General features: G+C 41.7%; 2 protein-coding genes and 1 long non-coding RNA gene across 9 annotated transcripts in view; 1 reads left to right on the forward strand and 2 right to left on the reverse strand.

Moving 5' to 3' along the window:
* Positions 1-993: 993 nt before the first annotated feature.
* Positions 994-4,254, reverse strand: LOC117675311 (uncharacterized). The gene is made up of 2 exons (XR_004594175.3): positions 4,116-4,254; positions 994-1,435 (listed from the first exon to the last, which is right to left on the reverse strand). It is a non-coding gene; the product is annotated as an uncharacterized LOC117675311 (long non-coding RNA).
* AIP (AHR interacting HSP90 co-chaperone) lies at positions 4,181-14,126 on the forward strand. Of its 2 annotated transcripts, none has more exons than XR_015731089.1 (6): positions 4,181-4,393; positions 6,555-6,734; positions 8,383-8,571; positions 9,372-9,548; positions 10,672-11,297; positions 11,476-14,126. XR_015731089.1 is itself a non-coding variant. In XM_034433816.3 (6 exons), the coding sequence occupies exons 1-6, from the start codon at positions 4,181-4,183 to the stop codon at positions 11,679-11,681; spliced, it is 1,107 nt and encodes a 368-aa protein (XP_034289707.2). In that variant the 3' UTR covers positions 11,682-14,126. The 2 variants fall into 2 exon arrangements, 1 of the variants encoding a protein (XP_034289707.2); XM_034433816.3 differs by having other exon boundaries at positions 11,156-11,297.
* A 1,135-nt stretch (positions 14,127-15,261) lies between these two features.
* Positions 15,262-21,679, reverse strand: part of LOC148116550 (unconventional myosin-X-like) — a 63,999-nt gene continuing 57,581 nt past the window's right edge. For 4 of the 6 annotated variants that reach the window (XM_034433811.3, XM_034433812.3, XM_034433810.3 and 1 more), the window contains 3 exons: positions 21,040-21,489; positions 19,160-19,351; positions 15,262-17,904 (listed from right to left, as the gene is read on the reverse strand). In XM_034433811.3, the coding sequence (XP_034289702.2) occupies positions 17,791-17,904; positions 19,160-19,351; positions 21,040-21,489 (756 nt within the window). In that variant the 3' untranslated portion in view covers positions 15,262-17,790. The remainder of the gene's footprint in view (positions 17,905-19,159; positions 19,352-21,039; positions 21,490-21,679) is intronic. The other 2 variants (XR_015731088.1, XR_015731087.1) reach the window with 1 other exon arrangement.

Below are 21,679 nucleotides of genomic sequence, written 5' to 3' on the forward strand. Positions count from 1 at the left end.
GAAGATGGCTTGGCTCATGAGCTAGCCATTATGTGGTTACCTTCATCTTACTCGGAAGAGGGACTCGGGCATGTGGGAGCAGGGGAATGGGACAGAATAATTTCTTAATTGTGCAAGACATGGAAAAGATAGAACAGCGATCCCTCTTGTTCAAAAGGATTTCTTACCTGAAAAATAGATAAATATGAGATGGCAACAGGCCATTGGATTTGTGAGGATTGCTACAAGTCTTTCTGATGTACAAATTCCAGCTGACATTATGTATGCAGAAAAAACATGCAGTACTTGGCTCCTGGGGATTTACTAAGCCTGCTCTGAAAATATACCCATTCTAAAACTCTTGCTTAAAATATGCTGCCCTGATTCAGGACTAATCAATGAAAATCAGTATTTTCATTGTTCCTTACCTTGCTAGGTGTCTCCTTCCTATGTTTTTAACATGACCTGGAGTTTGATGTACCTGCATATGCCAGGTTTTCATATGAAATAAGTTGAGATTTGAGCAGCCAAAAAAATTGCTTAGAAGCAGGTAAGCATTATTTTATAGCAGCTGCACATTAGTATGTCAGTGTCCTCAAAAAAACCCACTACTGTACAGTGGGCTACGTCTGAGATTATTTTTTTGGGTATATTTCTGTAAACAATTATACAGCTGCCTTTTCACAACAATGAGTGTCTGATGCACAGAGGTTTAAAAATAAAGCACACCACTCCTCTAAATTAGTAATCCTACTTCACATAGATAACCCCTAGTCTTAATTTTCCATATGCAATCTATACAAGCCACCAAATTAATCCACCAAAGGGGCTAATTCAGCCTCCCAACTCAAGTGTCTGAGGGTAACGTCCAGGTCTTTAATGCCTTATAAAAGGCTGAAAAGGTTGGGGCCATCCTGATCTCTGAATAGATGCTGTTCCACATATGTAGTGTAGCTACAATTGTTTAAAAAGCTAATTTAACAATTTAAAAGTGCATTAAGAATAATGTTCAGATCAGCAGAAGTCTGGTGCCATTTTATTCTGCTTTCAAGTACTGCAACTTAATGGTAGTTGTGCATCGAGAGTACTTTCGGAGGAGAATGAGACCTACAGTACAAATCAAATCTAGCAAAAAAGAATCTTTAATCATTGTTATATCCTAATATTGATGTCCTCCTTCATGGATTGTTACGATACCAATTGAATAGATGGAAGTGAGGAAGGCTTAATCTCTTGTTGAAGGTAAAACAGACTAATGCATAAGCATTCAATTTTTTTAAAAAAAATCATATTAACTGTTAGTGCCAATCCAATATTCATAGGTAGTAAAGAACTAATCGACATCATGGATAAAAAAAAATACAGAAACATTTTTCCCATGTTAAGTCTTGAAAATCATTTGATGAAATATGGTGTTTCATCTTTGGTGTAAACAGTGGGGTTGAAGTTACTTTTCCTGTACAAACAAAAAGAACAAGTAAGCTCTTATTAGAAATGGACTTAGCACTTAAAAAGCAAGTACTGGCAACTACGAAAATAGATCTAAGTAGATTGTGCATAAGGCTTGTTTGGAGAGAAAATTTGCATTTGACAGGTAGGTATCAATGAGATCTTAATGTTTTGCAATCTGGACAGGCAAGAAAAGACAATTCTTGAATATCCGATGCAACTGATATTGATGAAAATGTATTAATTGGACAATGGATAATTGGACAGTGATACAGCAGAGGGGACCTGCAGCAACTGACAAAGAGCACTTGCTGGAAAAAGGTTAGAAACCAGTTTCTGTTCTTAATGACAAAATCTCCAGACTGAACTGCTAATAATACATTGCTCTCGTCATCAGAGTAAAGAAGAGAGAAAGAAACATTTAAAATGTTGAATGTTAAAAAGGTGGCCTTGTTTTTCAAATGCTTTTTCAATCAGTCAAAACAGCAGTGTTTCAGTGAGGAAAGGAGCCTGTCCCTTCAGCAACATCCAAACCAAAGCTTTTCTCCCTCCCTTTATATTTCTGCCTACTACTCCATGCCCCATTATGTCTCTTGCCAGATGCGTTGGCAGAATTATAGTCATGAAAAAATACACTGGTCTACCTTGAAGATGCAAATGAGGTTTTGGAAGAATTCTCTACACAGTTTAGTGCCTGAGGTAACAGCATTTTTTTCCCATTTTTTTCCAACTTTATACAGTTGCTACTTTCCACTTTCTGGCTCTTATTCTTTTAAGAATTATTTCCATAAATCAGGGAACCCATCAGTAGGAACTCTTACCTGTCAATGTACACTCCTTAGAGAAATTAGATGCATTATAATTGCTACATACTATTGCTAGATTTATTGAATTATTATTAGCATTACAACACATGGAATTATTATATTTTTATCCTGCCTTTTTTCTTTGTAACTCAAGGCAGCAAAACACACTTAATTCTCCTGCTTTCTCTTCTCAAAAACAGATCTGTCTGGTAAGTTGGGCTGAGAGAGTGACGTGATTCAAAATCACCCAGCCAGCTCTTATGCTTAAGGAAAGTCTAGAATTCACATTTTAAAAAAAAAAAGCCACAAACCTATGTATTCACTCAAGGCAATCCCTTGAAGTGCAAACAGTCTTACTTCTAGGTAAATGTGTCCAAAATAGCGATAAAAGTTTCGGATCATTTAAAACACGAAGAGAAAAACAAATCCTCAGTCAACAAAGAAACAAGCATTACATTTTCTGGGTCTTTCAGGAAGGAGTTCAAAAACAGTTTATCCATGCATTTTTTAAATTAATATTTGTTTAAACGTATTTTACGTTTAAGGACGTTTATGTTAAGGACAGGAAGGCCTGGAGGAACGTTGTCCATGACGTCATGATGGGTCGGACACGGCTTCATAACTAACAACAACAAATATATTTTCTCCTTCATCTTTACGAAATGTATCAACTATTTAAAAATGTGTTTTTTCCCTTCCAATGAATTCATATTATTCATGGCAATTAGAAAAGGAAGGGCATGTTTTGTCATTCTGACCTGTGGTTCTAATCTACATATATCCATGGTGATTTTGGAAAAACAGGACATAAACTACACAACCCATCAATCAGTAGATAAGCTCAGCTTCATTGTTGAAGGAAGCTCAGAAAGGGGCAGGTTCAAAACAGCGCTTCTCCAGTTTCCCCTCTTTTTCACAATTTCGTTAAGGGGAGAAAAAACAACAGGATGGCATCCTTCAGAGTACTGCATCCCTAGGGATGCTGCAGTCTGGCTGCGGGCAGTGGGGCAGATCGCTTTGGGGAGGGGAGGACGGGCTTCCCCTTGCTAAAGGCTTACTTAGGTACAGGCAGGGCTTCCCATTGCTTCAGATCTCCACCATTCACAATGAGGTGACAATTATCAAAGTCATATAAGCCAACTCCACTGACGGGGATTTGCTCGCTGCAGCCGAGGCTGAGCAGGTCTACTAACATCCTGACTCCTGCTCAGAACTCGAGTGCAGCCCGCTTGGCAGGGAGAGTGAAAACGGGCCTGAGGCTCAGTTACCTCGGGATGTGACTCAGTTGGAAGGAACCTTGTAGGTCATCTAGTCCAACCCCCCACCCAAGCTGGAGACCCTACACCATTTCTGACAAATGGCAGTCCAATCTCTTCTTGAAAGCTTCCAGTGATGAAGCTCCCACAACTTCCAAAGGCAACTTTTGTTCCATTGGTTGATTGTTCTCACTGTCAGAAAATTTCTTATTTCTAGGTTGAATCTCTCCTTGATCGGTTTCCATCCATTATTCCTTGTCTGGCCTTCAGGTGCCTTGGAAAATAGCTTGACCCCTTCCTCTCTGTGGCAGCCCCTCAAATATTGGAATACTGCTATCATGTCTCCCCTGGTCCTTCTCTTCACTAGACTAGCCCATGCCCAGTTCCTGCAAGCAATTCATCGTATGTTTTACCGTCCAGTCCCCTAAACTCTTCTCTGCACTCTTTCTAGAGTCTCAACATCTTTTTTATAGTGTGGTGACCATGTGAAAACACTGCTCTATGTTGTCCCAAGTGGAAACACTACTCTATGTTATTTAGTGTTGAATAATACTAATACGTCCCAGCTCCCTGCTTAGTAGAGATTCATCTTCCCGGCGGTCCGCTCGTCATTCGGAAACGCTACCTCTTTGCCTTAGTTAGATCAAACGCTCCGCCCGAGTCTTTCCGAAAATTTCCGATAGCTAACGGATGCGTCCGAGAACCGGATACGGAAAAAGACGACCGCATCCGGAAGAAGACGAGCGAAGTTCGGCCATTCAAATCCCACGAAGACTTCGAAGCCGAATCGGGCGAGAAGCCATCATGGAGGACAAAATTGCGCAGCTCCGGGCGGATGGGATCCAGAAGCGGTTGGTGCAGGAAGGCCGGGGACCGACGCCTGATTACCAAGACGGTACCAAGGTGAAAAAGATCGTGCGCTATTTTTTTCGGGAGATAACGGAACCGGACCGGAAAAACGCGCATGCGCCATTAGAAGGGGGAAAAATTGGATTAAAGTGCGCGTGCGCAATAGGTTGTAGACCTGGACATTTGTCTCCATTCGTTCCTTTGCTCCTGCTCTAGTTTACGTCTCTACGTCAATAGGTTGCTCTCGTTCCCACTTTATACACTGATAAATCTGATCAGCTATCCGTGTCATTAAGCGAGAATAGCTTAGTGGTTAGTAAGAATAATAATTCACCCCATTGACAGGATACAAAATAGGGGAAATCTGGGTTTAGCAAGGGGGAAGTCACCTACTCTAGGTAGAAATGGAGAGTCTGCAGTCCCCTCAATGTTGCTAGACAATTCCAGCATCCTTGACCAATGACCCTGCCGGACAGAGCTGGCTAGTTTTACAAAATTAGGAAGGTCACAGCACTAGAAGGCTGCCACTGCTGATTTTAGGAGAGATTTTCAGAGGAGATGACATTTGGCTGATCTTGACTGGGTTTGGTTGCTAAGCTTCATTGGGCCTGGTTACTGTTGGGGCAAAAGACCCAGAGAGAGGATCAGAAGTCTAGACCAATATTGCTTAACTTTGGTAGCCTGAAGATGCGTGGACTTCAACTCCCAGAATTCCTCAGCCACCTTTGCTGGTTGGGGAATTCTGGGAGTTGAAATTCATACATCTTCAAGATGCCCAGGTTGAAAAATATTGCCCTAGTTCAAATTGGCAAGGAAAAAGGAAAAAAAAAACCTGGAAAAAATTAGCAGTGAGCCAGTTTTGTCTCAGGGCCAAGAAAATGATGGCTCAAGGATCAACCTCTGTTCAAAGGCACCTTTACTTTTGGAGAGTTTTTTGTTGTTAATTAGCTTCCGTTTAGTTTCTTCTTTGCATGCACATCTAAGTAACTGAAACCCAGGCTGACAAACTAACCTAAAGATTAGAATCAGTTTGGGAGAAAGTATGCATGGAGCTGTCCTCTTACATACCGAATTGAACTATTTCTACCACACAGTGGCTTATGTTTGCCCCAATGTTGGGATTTTCAGAGGGTAGGAATCAATGGCATTGGCTGTCGGGAAGGTGACTCCCACTGAAGTTTTTTTTGCACCACATTCAAGGTAGTGTTTTTCAACTCCAGAGATGCAAGTAGGTAGCCCAGTCAACCAGCTGGGCTTCTTTCCATTTGACACATGCTTGCGCTCAGCCACTTCAGTCCATTTCTTCATAGCGGTACATCAGTCCTTTTTAAAATCGCTGTTAGTTGCTTTTCAGGAAATGCTGTCTTATGGTTCCAAAGTTGGAACAGATGTGGGTATGCATGCCATACTTGTTGCCACTTCCTTAAAGAAGCTACCTCTTTTCCAAGGTTAGTACAGTAGCCAAGTGATCAAAGAAAACTGCACGTTTGAGATAAACAGATTATAACGGTGCTTCGGAGTAGGCATGGATACACTGCCTCAGCCAGTGTATGTATATCCTTGAAAGCTAGAACTCAGGAGAAGTTAAAGATTCTTAAAGAAGGTATTGGCTGAAAGGTATTGCAAAATTATGCGTGCTCTGAAATATTTTTTCAGCTTGGGAGCTAAAGCATTGCACAATCCCAATAGTGTTTTCACTTTCACTAAATGATCTGTATCTTTCTGATGTGGACAATGTTATATTAAGGCGACATCATTGAACTCCGTACTGCAAATGAGTTAAAATATCTGACATGCAGGTAGTCCTTGACTTAATGACTCTAATTGAGGCTGGAATTATGGTTGTAAATCAAGGCATGTGATTGGATTTGAAGTTACAACCTTTTTTTTTTTTTTGGATAGTTGTTAAGTGACTGCCATGGTCTTTAATCCATTTTCCCCAATGGGCATTTTTTGCCAGAAACAAACAATAAATGCCAGAAACCAGCAAAAAAATGTTGCAATCTGTTGGTAAAGGTAAGCCAAATGACAAGTACCCAAAATGCTATCACATGACCATCATACTTTAGAAAATGGTTTGTAAATAGCTGGGCAGGTCCATCATAACTTCGAATGGTTGTTATGCAAATGGTCATAAGTCAAGGACTACCTGCAGTCTGTTCTGGTAGATTGGTGAGGTGACCTACTCACTTGCTCTGCTTCTGGTTCTCTTCAGGTTACTTTCCACTACTGCACCATGCTTTGCAGTTCAGATCAGAAAGTACTAGATGACAGTCGTACGCGGGACAAGCCTATGGAGCTGATCTTCGGCAAGAAATTCAAGCTGCCTGTCTGGGAAACCATCTTGCACAGCATGCAGGAGGGAGAGGTGGCTGAATTCTTGTGTGACACAAAGGTATTTCTCATGCCTATTTGGGGGAGGATTCATACAATCCTACAATGTAAGGTTGGAGTTAAAAAACAACAACCCTGGAAGATCATTTCAGTATATGATCACAGCAGTGAGATTACTGTAGTCAGATTTTGCTGAACTGGATAGTTGGCTTTGATGAGAAAACAGACATACCTACTTTTATTATTGACGAAAAGCCTGTTTTTTATACTTCGCATAAAAATGAACTTGCGACATGATGATGATGATTAGACAGGGTAGATTATAGAAAGGAAAGTAACATGATGTAACTTCAGAGGAAGGTCAAAATATATTTGTACTTATAACCGCTGTGAAGAATATTGAAAGCCATTCCTTTGTATCTTTTTTCTTTCCTGTTTCCCCACCCCCCCTTTCCTTGCACTTGTTTTTCCTTTTCTTATTTCTTGGTCTTTTCTTACTATTCATCAGTTTGTGTTGGCTTTTACCTTCCTGTTTAAGTTTTAATTAAAAAAATATACTTACAGTATGAGGTTGAGAGTGTCTTGGAGATCAGAGGTGGGTTTCAGCAGGTTCTGACCAGTTCTGGAGAAAATTCTGACTGGCCCCGCCCCCATCTATTCTCTGCCTCCCAAGTCCCAGCTGATCGGGAGGAAATGGGGATTTTGCAGTAACCTTCCCCTGGAGTAGGGTGGAAATGGAGATTTTACAGTATCCTTCCCCTGCCATGCCCACCAAGCCATGCCACGCCCACCAAGCCAGTGCCCACAGAACTGGGAGTAAAAAAAATTGAAATCCACCACTGTTGGAGATCATTTAGCCTAACTCTCTGACTATGCCAGAATCCATACTTCAGCATCACAGACAGATAGCCATCTCAACACTCCAGGAGAAGAAATTCCATTGTGCCCTTGATAATCTGTGCCACTATTAAACCGTGCTGTTAGAAACATTTTCTTGATGCTCAACTGAAATCTTCTTTATAATTTAAATATATTCTTTCTTATTCTGAAACAGGTCTAAACAACTTTGCCCTATTTTCTGCAGGAGGATCTTTTAGACATTTGGAGACAGATATCAGGTTTCCCCATTATTTCCTCTGAACTAAATATATCCACCACCTCAAACGGTTCCTCATAAGTTTCTTCTTGTAGGCCATTTTTCATCTTGGCTTGTTTTCTTATGGATACCCTTGTTTGCCAGGGACCTCTCTAAAACCCACTGCCCCAGAATTGATTCACTATATTAGGTTTGGTCTGATTAATACAGAATTAAGAGCAACAATGACTTTTGTGTTATATGTAGAGTGTACATCTTTGTCCCCTTCAGAGTAAAATGATGTAAAATGTATCTATGCAACTTTGCCACTTACCAATTAAACTTATACAAAAGAAAGCAACAAGTTCTTCAGCCTGAATGGTGTGCATGGAATTACAGTTTTCCAGTGTACAACATTATTGAGCATCAGAAGTAGGAAAAAGGTCCTACCCAAATTCTTCTATTGTGGCTCAAATATAAAGATGTTGATCTAGTATTGATTCTGGAATGAGTAAAAAAATACTTGGTTTCCTTCTTTTATAACGTGCCCACGTCATTCATTTTTCTGAATTGGGAAAATGCATTTATTCCCTCTTGCCTGTGCCATTTTTCTCCCCCTCTCCTGCTTCTCCAGCATGTGGTCTTATATCCGATGGTGTCCAAGAGCCTGAGGAACATTGCAGTTGGGAAAGATCCTCTGGAGGGACAACGACATTGCTGTGGCATTGCCCAGATGCACGAGCATCATTCACTGGGTTATTCAGACCTTGATGAGCTCCAGCAGAACCCCCAGCCCCTCATCTTTGCCTTTGAAGTGCTCAAGGTGAGGGGAAAGGAAAGGTGAGGTCCTCTGGGCTAGGCAGACTCAAGAACGGCGATTGGGCTTCACATGTTTGGAGCCTCTTGCTTACTTGAGTATATGGCTCCACAAAGCAAGAAGACAGATGCCTTCGGATAGAAGTTGGGAATGTTTTTTTCCCCCATTACACAAATGCATGAGATAACTCTGCCATCGTTTTAGCAGGTCTTATTTTCAGGGGAAAGACCGCATGCTTTTTGCTATCCCACTGAGGGAAAGAAGCTGTTTGAAGTAATGCAAGTCTTTCTTTTCCCTCTTATCCCACGTCAACTTTTTCAGCTTTGAGACACCTTTTCAATTATTCTACTCATTCGTTAGATCAGTGTTTCCCAAACTTGGCTATTTTAAGATGCATGGACTTCAATTCCCAGAATTCCCCAACCAGTATGCCTGGTTGAGGAATTCTGGGAGTTGAAGTCCATACATCTTCAAAGGGTCAAGTTTGGGAAACACTGCGTTAGATACATATATATCTCACCTTTCCTCCAGGAGTCAAGGCAGCATGCCCAGGACCTCCACTTCCCGTTTTTCCCTACAATAACTTCCTTGTGAGATAGATTGGGAAGGCCAAAGGTTTACCCAGGGAGCTTCTATGGCTGAAAAGGGCCTTAAATCCAGGTCTCCTCAGTGCCTTTCCCAACCCATTGCATTAGTTCTCTTCCAACGCCTTAGAGCCTGGGGTGACCAAAGCAGACTGGTTCTTAAGGGCCCTGCTTTCTCTAGCACCGTCATGTAACTATGCTTGTTGCCTTGTGCCACACCAGGTGGAAAGGCCTGGCATGTACCGACAGGATCCATGGGCTATGTCAGATGAGGAGAAGATGAAGGCTGTGCCCCTGATCCACCAGGAGGGCAATGAGCTCTACAAGGAAGGCAAAGTGCAAGAAGCGGCTTCCAAGTACTATGATGCAATTGCTTGCCTTAAGAACCTGCAAATGAAGGTGAGTGATGGTGTGGCTCCCCGGGGGTTGGAGGTAAGGTTAGGGTTAGGGGTTTCACTTGTTTAACAGTCAGGGCAGCAAATGCCAAATCAGGGAGGGATTTCCACCCTAGATTAAGCAGAACTCCTAACTCATTTCATTGTGCAGGTACAAATGTAGTCAGTTAGGTCACTTTCATAAATCTTGGCCTGGCCAGAACAATCTTTGCCCTTGATTGAACAGTCTATGAATGAGATTTCTTCTTTTTGATCTATGGACTCCTGGCTATTCAACATTGGTTTTATTGCGCCTGAAACGGGGGTAGGAGTAGTGCTAAGCCTTCAGGTGTGTCGTTTGGGGGTCACCAAGTTTTCTTTCCTATCTAAGTTTATAAAGATCATTCAATTTTTTTAAAAATGCAAAGGAAACTGGTATTCTACAAAATTAAATTTCGCATTGTTGTCAGGCAACAAGACCTTTGGACCCAAACAAAAACTTCTTGGGATTGGGGCTAATTTGCTAATTTCTGGACACCAAAATGTATTTGCTACCAGAAAATTTTCTTTTGGCAGCCTTGTTGTGAATGCATGTAATCACATACAGTATCCTCCAAATTCCAGGTGTGCCCTCATCTGAAAAAAATGTGCCTACATGCTGTCCCACTTTGCGCATACTCACACTAGTAAAGAGGATCTCTGCTAAACCATTGGAACCATTTTTGCTCAGCTACTCTGGGGCACTCCTGGCTCAGTTCCAATTGGAGAGAGGGATTGTATCCTCCAAATAATCCTATCAAAGCAATAGCATTCTTCCTCACTCATGCAGCACCATGACAGGATCTGACAAGCAGCCAGAATGCCTTCTGTAACATAATTTGTCAAGAAGGCACAATTTCTCTCTTCATCAGAACGCACGCATGAAAAGGCTCCTGAGTCAGCATTAACATGATGCTAGCAGACTGGTGCGCAAACATGAAATCTGCAATGTGTTTTTTCCCCTTCCCTGGCTTACATTTTCCCTGTAGAAATTGGCATTTGAAATTTTTTTCCATCATTCCATTGCAAGATGTGATGGAATCCTTGTTAAAAAAAGACAGGCTGTTCAGGTTCTCCCTCCTATTTACCATCTTTTACATTTTCCTAAGGGCTTGACCACCGGGTCTACGACAACTTGCCACAGCCAACTCGCCACAGCCAATTCACCACGGAACAACTCATCATGGCCAACTTTCTTCAGGACAACTTGCCATACGACAAGACTTACACTAATATCGAAGGAATAGTGGAATAGACTCATGATGCCAAAGGAAGGGCAAAATGGAATGTGAATGAAAAAAATTAAAATATTTTTAAAATTATTTTAAATAATTAAATTGAATTGCTGAATTCTCCTGCATCCAATGGTGAGTTGTCCTGCGGTGAGTTGGCCATGGCGAATTGGACGTGGCGAGTTGGCCACGGCAAGTTGGCTGCAGCAAGTTATCCCTTCTGCTGGCTGTGTGTGGATTTGACCTTGCTGCCACCACAAGAAATTCTGTCCCAGGCCAGCCCACGAGGGTTCTGGCCTGTGGGCAGAGGTTGCTACAACTGACCCCCGCTTTGTTCCCTTTCTCTTGTTCCATGCCATAGGAGCAGCCAGGATCTCCCGACTGGATCCAGCTGGACCAACAGATCACTCCTTTATTGTTGAATTACTGTCAGTGTAAGCTGCTGAATGAGGAATACTATGAAGTGCTGGATCACTGCTCCTCTATTCTCAACAAGTATGAAGGTAAGGAGACTTGTGAGCTACCGAAGAGCCACGGTGGGTTTGAAAGATAGAGAAGTCTAAAGCGTGGCTGTCTAATGGGGAGGAGAAACATCAAGGCTGAAACTAGAGCTTCAGGGGTCCTTGGCGTTAGAGGCCATGTATCCTGCCTAGCTTACTGAAATGGCCACTTCCTCCACAGATAACGTCAAAGCCTACTTCAAGAGAGCCAAGGCTCATGCAGCCGTCTGGAACTCAGCTGAGGCTCAGGCTGATTTTGCCAAGGTTTTGCAGCTGGATCCATCGCTGACCCCAGTGGTAACCCGGGAGCTGCGCAACTTGGAGACCCGCCTGCGTGCGAAAGAGGACGAGGATAAGATCCGTTTCAAAGGCATCTTCTCCCAGTAGTCCTTGGACCGGTTGCTGATGCTCTTGCTCAGGACAGCTCTGGCTTTATATCTGAGCCTGTCCGGGGAGAAGTTGTGTAAATGTGATGTGTGGCTCCTTGTCAGGCTTATCCCCACCCTCCACACCAACCTTGGAGGGAGCCAGCTTTTCTTGCCAACAGAGTTTGTACTCTCCGTGCCAATAGCACTGCCAGGATTAGATACGGCAAGAAAGCATTTCAGATTCTCCAAGCCAAAGCAGGGTGGAAAGCATGCCCAGAAATGTATCTGTCACTTAGGTGGGAGCCTATCTTTCGCCTGTAATTGATTTTATTCTCCTGTTTTGCCACACATGGTGCCTTTTGGTCATCTGAGCACAAGGAAGGAAAGTTACTTTCTTGGGCTGATGTCTTAAGAAAGGGCTGGCAGAAGCTCTGGCTGAAGGGTTTGCTTTTGAACCGAGGCTTCTTTTCCATCTCCAAATCTCCTTTCGGCTGCTTGAGGAAAGGCTGGGCATAGGAGCATCTGATCTCTAGAAACAGCAGCAGCTTCCACGTCTGTGGATGTGGGCAAGAGAAAAGGGGATGCCAGTAACGACAAGTCTGAGAGGCTCTTGAATATCATCCCTGCTCCCTCTTGAGAATCATGCAAAACACACACACACAATCTGTTAGGCGCGCTTTCCCCAATCTTTGCTGCTCCTTGAATATATATAGGATTATACCCAGTAATCCCCTACCTACAACTTTGCTGTCTAAAAGAAGCATAGCGAGCATCTCTGTTGCAGGTTAAGAAGGGAAAAGCAAAACATATCTTGAGAGAAAGGCAGGAACTCATGTCTGCTGTAGTGACGTGGCTGTGCTGGCAAACTCCTCAGTCCAGCCCTGGGGAAGGAATCCCGTGCTGAGTTGAAGAGATGTGTATTGTCGCTTCCCAGCCTTGGATTGGTGTAGTTTGCCTGCCAAGGGACTTCTGAGTTCCTACCCAACACTACTTAGGTTTGATATATAAGAGAGAGAGAGAGACCCAGTGGACGTGGCTCCCTATTTAAAATAGGATGAAATATTTCCTTCCTTCTCTCTTGTAGAAGTTATAGGAGCAAAGGTGATGATAGCTGGCCTATCTCATCTACGTATTGGAGTAGTGTGCTGTACTCCACCCTCTCAATAGTTTTCGACTGCTTTAGAAATCACCACCATAAAATCCTCACTTCTTGAATGCCAACTTTCCTCCCTTAGTAGCAGTTACTGGCATTGGGGTCCCTGAACTTAGGTTCTGCGGCCACTCCTTGTTCAAAATGTGCCTGTTCTGAGTTTTGTTCTTGAGCAGACCGAGAAGGGGAGATGGGTGTGCAATCCCGAGCTGTTTCCCCCACCCCCTCCTTTTTACAGAAACCAGCCTCAGCTTGGGCTGTGGAGTGGTGGTTGTCAGTGCCTCCCTCCAGAAGGAAAACTCTAGCTGAGTTTCCCCAGGGTGTGTTGTGTGTGCTGTGTGTTGGAGGAATTGTATAGGGATGACCTTGCCGGAGTTGGACAAGAAAATCCTGACTACTACAAACTGGAGCTTCACTATTGACTGCCTTGCTTTTGATGGTGCAGAGTAGTGGCTGAGAGCGAAGGCCCCACCTAGGAGCTAGGCTTCCCAGTCCACTCCCCATTCCCAAGTCATGAAGAATAGTAGTCATTTGCTGTTGCTGCTGGGAGTGGGACTGGAGTATCTTTCAACCCCTCACAAAGTTTCTTGGCAGCTTTCCAATCTAGGATCAAGGACCTGGTTAGTGTGTTTGTATCCATGTATCTGTGTGTGTGTCTTAGCTATTGATCGCAGCCAGGAGACAGGGTGAAAAATGTTCCTTCATAAGACCAGAACAAGGAACACGTCTGGTGAATGCAGCTTTCCATATTTGGGAACTCGAGCTGAGTTTTGGGCTGCCTTTGGGAAGCATAGCCTGAGGACCTAAATAAAGCTGAGCTATATAGAGCAGGAGAATATTTCTTCTTTTCTTTCTTTCCTGTGGTGGATGAGACTGAGAATTGTTTCCTACTGGAGGCAGGACAGGGATGTTTCCTTCCATCCTGCCTCCTCAAAAATTCTATTGCCAAAGTTGCCTGAGAACCTCTCCAGATTTAGCTATACACCTGTAGCTGATAGTTCACCAATTTTACTGCTTAGATTGTTCATCACCTTCTTTTAAGGGCCATGAATTAGATCTAGTCTCTGTATTTCTCTCACTAAATTGCAGCGGGTTTCATGATTTACTTTTTATTTCAAGAGGCCTCCCCCGAGTTCAAATAAACTAATCTCAATCCAATCCATGACTCCTTGGAAGAAAATACACCTGGTTTCCCTGTGTATTTCCCAAATGTTGGTAAAGCTGTGCATTTGTATAGCTAGAGCTGCTCTCCAGATGTTAGTTCTTGGCTGCTATTTGCTGTGCCTTCTTTTGTGAGCTCTTGTAGAATAAAAATATGCTTTTGATAGCTTCTAGACCAGAGTTGCCTGGTGATGACAACGATGATGAAATTTATGGGTGCATCTTCAGCACCCATAAAGGATGGCCAGTGATGGAAATGAGAACCCATTACTAAAGGGTTTTGTGATGCAAAGCCTCCATGTGCTGACAGAAGGCAACATGTAACACAGTTCAAATAAAAAAAAAAGTATTTTCCTCTCGGATATTAGCTGTGTGGCTTCTTTAAAGTGTGGCTTTAACAAGACGGTACAGCTTTCCACTGATTTGTGTTGCTTGATAGTGTTGCCATTAGCAAAGGCACCTTCCTCTTCCACAGGCCTGTCTTTCTGCCTGCACATCCCTGAATCAATAGCTGTCTTTCAGGGAAAATGAGAGGCAACCAAATTAGGAGTATATACATCTATACCATACAGCGTGTTTTCTTGTGCCTTGCATGACTTGTGAACTTGTTCCCCTTTGTTTAGCCTGGCCCGTGTCTCCAGGTCAGAATTAGAGCAGAGAAAGTGGAAAAGACCATCATGAGGTGCATACACCTCATTGATCTTGCAGCCTTGTCATTCATTACTGTGATTTAACGGATTACAGTTTAGAGTTCTGTACAAAAAATGTTAGTGGAAATAGAAGCTTGAAATTTTGCTCATCTTAGGACCCGTTTTATCTACTTTGCTTTGAGCTGCTACTGAGAAGAGCATTCATAATACTCTAAGAACTTACGAAAAGATATTTTTAAAAAGTTGAACTATAAATAGAGCAGTTTAATTGGATGAGGCCAGATCACATAAGGCTGATCTGTTCAGTAGTTTAGATAAGGTTAAGCAAATCCTATGGGAAATCAACAAAATTATAACATTTTAAGGAAGCACGTGTGAATTATTCTTCCCCGGAAGCGATTTTTTAAAAATTACCAAAACATGGTCCAGGGAGAGCTGTTTTAATATCCTCAGTCAAATCCTGATCACAAAGCATTTTTTCTTACCAAATTAGAATTAGGTGTAATAAATGTTTCGGAGTTTCTAAAAAGCAATGTTGATTATGATGAAGAGGGGGGAGGAATCATAAGAAACAAAGTATTTCATTGCTTCAAACCAAGTCTTTAAACAAAACAAAAAAGAAAACCCCTAAAGGAAAATAATTATGCAATCAATAATTTATTAAACCTCCGTTTTGTAAAGCCAGTTACAAATTAAACAAAGAAGTGCAGAAATAAATCTGCAATACAATTAATGTCTGTTACATTCCCAATTGGGTTTCAGCTGCCTGCAGCAACCCATGAGCCAGGATATAGCAGTACAGTAGTATTGCAGGTTCAAGGGAGCAGAGGACTATATCATGGAGATTGAAATCCAGGCTTCCTCCAAGTGGTGCCCTCCATGTGTGAAAACCTAATTGGCACGCTCCAATATACAACATGCCAGCTGCAGCGCCTGGAAATTATTGATCCATTAGGTGGGCACTCGGTTGAGAGGAAGCCTATCCATGTCAACATATTGAACCAAAAAAATAAGGTCACATGTCTCTTCTACCAGTCTCCCCAGTTCCATGTTCAGAAATGGAAAAGATGCAAGAAAGGGCAACTGTATGGGACTCAGTCTGGCATATTAAGGCAATGTCTATAGAGAGATGAATTGTGAAGTTTAGATCCTAGCCTCGCCAATGTAATCACATTACACGCACCAAATATTTTGGGGTGTCTCTAATTGTTTCTCCATTGCGGCAGAGAATGAAAAGATGGCAATTGTGGTCATCTGAAATTTTGTTCATCTGGTCATGTTCTTCATTTGCAATCCCAGAGACAGGAGGGAATGGAAGGTCACTGCTTGGGAAATCCTTTGCAGAGGTCCATTTTCTATGGGTTCTGGGAGGGCTGGACATTCTGCAGCACCCAGTTGGATATAAAATGTAACCTTATCCTCTGAACGAACCAGATAAATGTTTTGCTGTCAAGTGGCACTTCCCCAAACATGCAGCGTGAAAAATTCCCAGAAGGTGGTAGATGGACATCTCTAGTTTAGCATTCCTCAGCCTTGGGAACTAAAAGAGCTGAATGTCCATGGAGCTGAAGAAGCTTTTTGGATAAGAAGCAAAACGTCTTCAAAGAAAAATCCAGTTGCCTCTTGAAAAAAATAAAGCACCTTTGGGACATCCAAGAGCTGAAGTTCATGCATCAGGAGAAAGCCCAGCCTGGGAAATGTTGCTTAGTTGTATCAGGAGTGGCAAACATTCGTACTATGACTGAAAGCAATATAAATTCAGGATTGGGCAGGGGCACACAATTCAAGAGCCTGGATGTCTCAATTATAAACTCTGAAATAATACTTACATTGGGACAGAGGCTAGATAACATTGTGCTCTCTGATATTTTGATTCTTTTTAGACTCAGCTGCCATAGACAGAAGAAAGGGGCCGTGGGAGTTTTAATCCAAAGCCTCTGGACAGCACCAAGAGCGCGCCAGATGTTCATACTTTTGAGATAGGGGCTTCATCATGTCACTAATTTCTTTTATTTCTTGTTGCTATCAAACCCAGATGAATTAGATCTGAAGATAAACCTGTTTATTTTGCAGAAACAGTATTGAGGGTTCAGAGCCTCTATTTTCTTAGCAAGGAATTCAGAGCATTTTATCACAGAATTTTGTTTAAGAGTTTTCAAAATTATTTTCAGTGCAAATGAGCCAATGTGTTATTTTCTACACAAATCACATTTAACCTTAGGGTCAGAGTATCTGTCTCTAGCCTGGCAGCCTTTAGTTATATTCAGTTACAATTTCATCAACGTATCCAGGAGGCATCAGACCAGAGGAGAATGCACTCGGGCTATTTCTGCCACCACTTCTTCCCATTGCTTATATATGCTGGCAGTGCAGAAAAGCAAAACATTAAAAAAATACTGCAAAGTCCAAATTCCTTGCCAAGGAAGAAAGAGAACTTGCAGCATACAGATGAATATAAAATTTGATTTTCTCCTCTGAATGAATCAGATAAATATTTTTCTACTAAGTGGCACTTTCCCCAAACATGCAGCATGAAAAATTACGAAGGACTTCAAGAAGGAACAAACGCCATGTCTTTACATTAATGCAGCCTTGTGATGGCTGATCTCCCATGTAGCAGGAGTCCCAAGCCTACAGACGTAGTACTGAAAATTGATTTGGAAGTTGAAGTCATTGCTTGAAGCCACTGGAGATAGTAGTAACAGTCTTGGGAAGAGGAAGTCTGTTGAGATGTAGCAGCTCATTCCTGAGAAATCACACATGCTCCACCCCAAGGAGAAGAGCTAACAAAATCTCTCTCAGATGTGGAATTCTTGCCGATATTAACTTAGCAACTCTCCTGCTGCTTTTATTGCAGAAAAGGTTTTCACATGATGATCTTTCAAGCAAAAAATGGCTCTTGCGTTGTCCTTGCAGTAAGATCTGACCCACAAGAGTGGGCTCAGGAAAACCCCACATAAAACTGTCTCAGGATCTAGCCTGTGATGTTCTAATTTTAATTATGAAAGGTCTGGATGTTCAACCCTAACCCTTTTATGTGTCTGTCAGGCAAGATGCTGGAAGGAGAATTCCGGAGTAACGTTTTCTTACAAAACGAATCTGCTACAAATTTGGCTGAGTCACACCACAGGTCCTTCTCAGCAGCACAGTTAACTCTGCAAATCCAATCACCTCATCCAGATACTCCCATGGCTGTCCAAGCTGGTGGCTGATCTGATGCTACAGCATTTCTTCACAATCATGTTGATGTAGGCCTTCATGATTTTAATTATTTCTCCCACCTAATGAAATAAAGAGAATTATCACACCCCTTTAATAAACTATGAAACCACTGTGGATTCTCACAGGGTCCAAGACAAGCTGAAGACATATTTTACAAATCAATAATGCTAGAAATAGCAATAGCACTTAGACTTATATACCCCTTCGCAGCTCTCTTTTAAGCTGTTTACAGAGTCAGCGTATTACCGACAATTGGGGTCCTCATTTTACTGGCCTTGGAAGGATGGAAGGCCGAGTCAACCTTGAGCCGGTGAGACTTGAACTGCCACACTGCAGTACTGCAGTCTAACCACTAACCCCACGACTTATGCTAGATTGTGACTGAAATGTAAGCCATCAATGCGCAATTTAGGGTTTCCCAGATATGTACTGATTTGTAGATCTATAATTTCCAATAAGCATAAATAACAATAGCACTGGCTGGAAGTAACAGAATATGAAATCAACACACACATGGAAGGTATTAGAGTGGCTAAATAAAGTAATCAATTAAAGCTTTCTGTCCTGATACTGTCGTTGCTAAACAGTTTTTATGTGCTTATTTTATTAAATTTCTACCTTTTTTCAATGTTTTAGTAACTGCTTAAAATGCCCATTTTACAGCTTGAGATATGAGGTATAAAGAAAGAGATAAAATAATTCATTTGTACAGCTATTATCATCTTAGAAAAGGAATTCCCCTTCTCATTCACAAAAAAAGTATTCAGAGAAAGCTGACTCTGGCAGTTTTAAAATATTATTTTTCTCACTATTGCTCAAAAATTCAGAAGACCTTGCTGATCTATCCACGATTATCCAAAGATATATTAAATATTAAATATTATATTCGTAGCTTGTTTCCTGCTCTGAACGTGGAGCAAATAACAGAAGGAAAACATGGTCTATGAAGGGACTGCCTGATATTCTTACCAGCCACCTAACTTTCCAATTGAAGTTATATAATTAGCTGCTCTGCCTGATACTTTTTCTAGCCTGGCTGATCTTAAAGTATGGTCTGGGAACTCCTGAGGGTCACTAAGACACTTTCAGGAGGCCTGCAAAATCAAATATTCTAGCCTTTCTCAGTTTTAATACCTAGTACAGTGCATATATTGATAGGTTTACTGTACTAGAATCCCTTTTCAATCATTTTTAAGAATGTCAAGGGGTCCTGTGACCAAAATGTTTGAGAACCACTGGTCTAACCCATTCTGCCTTAGAAGAGTTATTTTTGAGCTGTTTAAATTCTTGAGACAAGAATGCCCAAAAATGTACCTGGGCCGTTTCAAAGTACATCTCTCTTTCATCCACAGTCAGCTTGAAGGTGTTGGGCTGGGGAGCTCCAAAGAAGATAATCTGCTCATACTGGAAAGTTTCCAGAGGCTTTGGCTCTCCCCGTTTGTACAATGACACATTCTCTGTATTGACGCTGAGCCAAAGGTCATTTGGAAAGCCCCCTTCTTTGCACTGTAAGAAAAGAACCAATCCATTATTAAATAAATACATTATTTGAGAAGATGCCGAATAACAAAAAAAAAAAAAAAAAAAAAAAAAAAAAAGAACCAAGAAGTGTTAGCAAACAGGGATGGTATAACTGAGGAAACTGCTTTTGGCCAAAATTGACAGGAAGTACATGATGTATAAACCGATCTTTTCCCTGCTCCAGCCTCAGGTTCCTTCAACCCTTGTCTTTTACCACTAGTGCTTTTTGTAAATATTTCTCAAAACAACAGGTGAAAAGTATTAAATTAAAATGGCTTCTTTACTCAGAAATTTTCTATGCTATCTTTTAATGCAAGGACTTCTTCACCTACAAAAGTCTCCATCTATCAAAAAAAAAAAGAAAGAAAGAAAGAAAAAGAAAAGAAAGAAAGGAAAAAAGAGAGCCAATTGTTTTGGGAGATGAAATTATCTAGGCCTTAGCTTGTGCTATGCTTTGTGCTGAGGGTTTCTAGCCACTAATGTCACTTTAAGAGTTATTAAATGTGTGGGATCAATTGGAAAAGGAGCAATGGGAACTTTGGAAAGGGAAGGAAGATGGAACTTGAAATAAAAGTTTTGCAAATACAAATTTATCATTTAAAGATGTCTCTCAGAGCCCCTTCCCCAAAAATTACTAGCTTAGGTGTGTATGCTCTGTATACCATCTAGTGTCGAACTGTAGCAACTGGACTCAACACACTTTCCTATCCCAACAAAAATAGTCCTTCATCCAGGCAGAACATCAGAAGTGTCCGTGTTCAGAAGTGATATATTAACAGCCACTATTGTAATTGAAGCAATTAATTGTGAAAGAAGCCACCCCTGTTAAAATCCCAGCTTAGTGCTGAACATTTCTGCAGCCAAGTGAAAATTTGAATCTGGAACTCTCCAGTTCTCTGCTGAGCTTCTTCTATATCACACAAGTTCTTCAGCAAGTTATTGAAGAACAGGTACCATTCTTAATAGGGATAACACAACAATGTAAGATTTTTTTTAAAAAATAAAGATGCTGAAATAACATGCATAAAAGGTACTTTAGAAACTGTTAACTCAGGTGTGAGAATTATCTACAGACATTTTGACCAAAGGGGCACAGAAGGAATTTTTAGAAAAATATCCTGGGCACATGACACAAAAAACTAAAACCCAGCAATGTGGGAACGCTAGATCACAAAGTGACTTTGATAGTGGGCACATCCAGTCACAAAACAAAAATGAGCAGGTGATTCCAGCAACCAAGTAACTTTCCTATGATCCTGAATACAAAAGGTGTCATCTGAATCTCACAACACAAATCTAGAATCACCAACATGCACTGTTCACCCTCAGCTTCCTTCTTTTCCTTATTGCCATCCCAGTTTTCTTCTTTACCTTGTCCCTCCTTTCCTCCCTTCCTTCCTTGGCAGCTGGGAATACTAAAAAGGCAAAACCTTTTGTTTCATGCTATGTTTCCTTCCTTGGATTGTTTGTCCAAATGGAACACAGAACTAGAAGATGTCAGGTGGATAGAGGCCATTATTTCACACACGCACCAAAACTAATTAACAGACTGTGGGAGAAAACACAAAACATCAGGAGGACTCTCGGGCTATGGGTAGAGGTATGTACAGAGATAGTGCTGCTACTGAGCATCACAGTGCTTTACCCAACACATGCGTCCGTGTCTCTCTTACCTCAACGTCAAAAAGGGTGGAGCCGTAACCTGACCATTCTTTCATGATTGCCATGTAAGCCACCATGGCCTGTTGCTGTAGCAACCCCTGCAGTTTGTTCCATTTTTCCGTTACGCTGGCCCGAGCTGCTGACAGTTCTTCTTTCACCCACATCTCTACCATCTGCTCCTCTTCCACTTTTTGCTTCTTCACCGAGCCTGTCTTGAAGCCACGCTTCAGAGTGCCCTCCAGGAAGCTAGTCCGCCTTCTCTCCAGAACTTGGCTGCTGGAACCGCTACTCTTCATTGACTGCAGAATTTTCGACTTCAGACGATTCACTGGATAGACGCTATCGAGGGACCAGGAGATTTTGAAATAGTCCCCATAAAGATACTGCAATCTCAGTGATGCCAAGTGTTGTAGGGTCTCCTCTGGGCCGGGGAAGTGACCATCAATGAGACTTTCATGCGCCTGTTAAAAAGTAAGAAGTAACAATTATTTCCAGCCTTTTATATTTGTTTATAGTGGAGTGGAGTGCGGTATAGTAAAATGTATCACATTTCAGGCTATACCTCACAGGTGATACTAGTACTGAAATGTGCAAAATGTGAGCTTGCAGCTATTATGATTAAAACCTGTAAGATATTCAATAACATATAGA

This window comes from Pantherophis guttatus, chromosome 1, assembly GCF_059756535.1.
Source record: "Pantherophis guttatus breed Tessera chromosome 1, ASM5975653v1, whole genome shotgun sequence".
NCBI classification, from domain to species: domain Eukaryota; kingdom Metazoa; phylum Chordata; class Lepidosauria; order Squamata; family Colubridae; genus Pantherophis; species Pantherophis guttatus.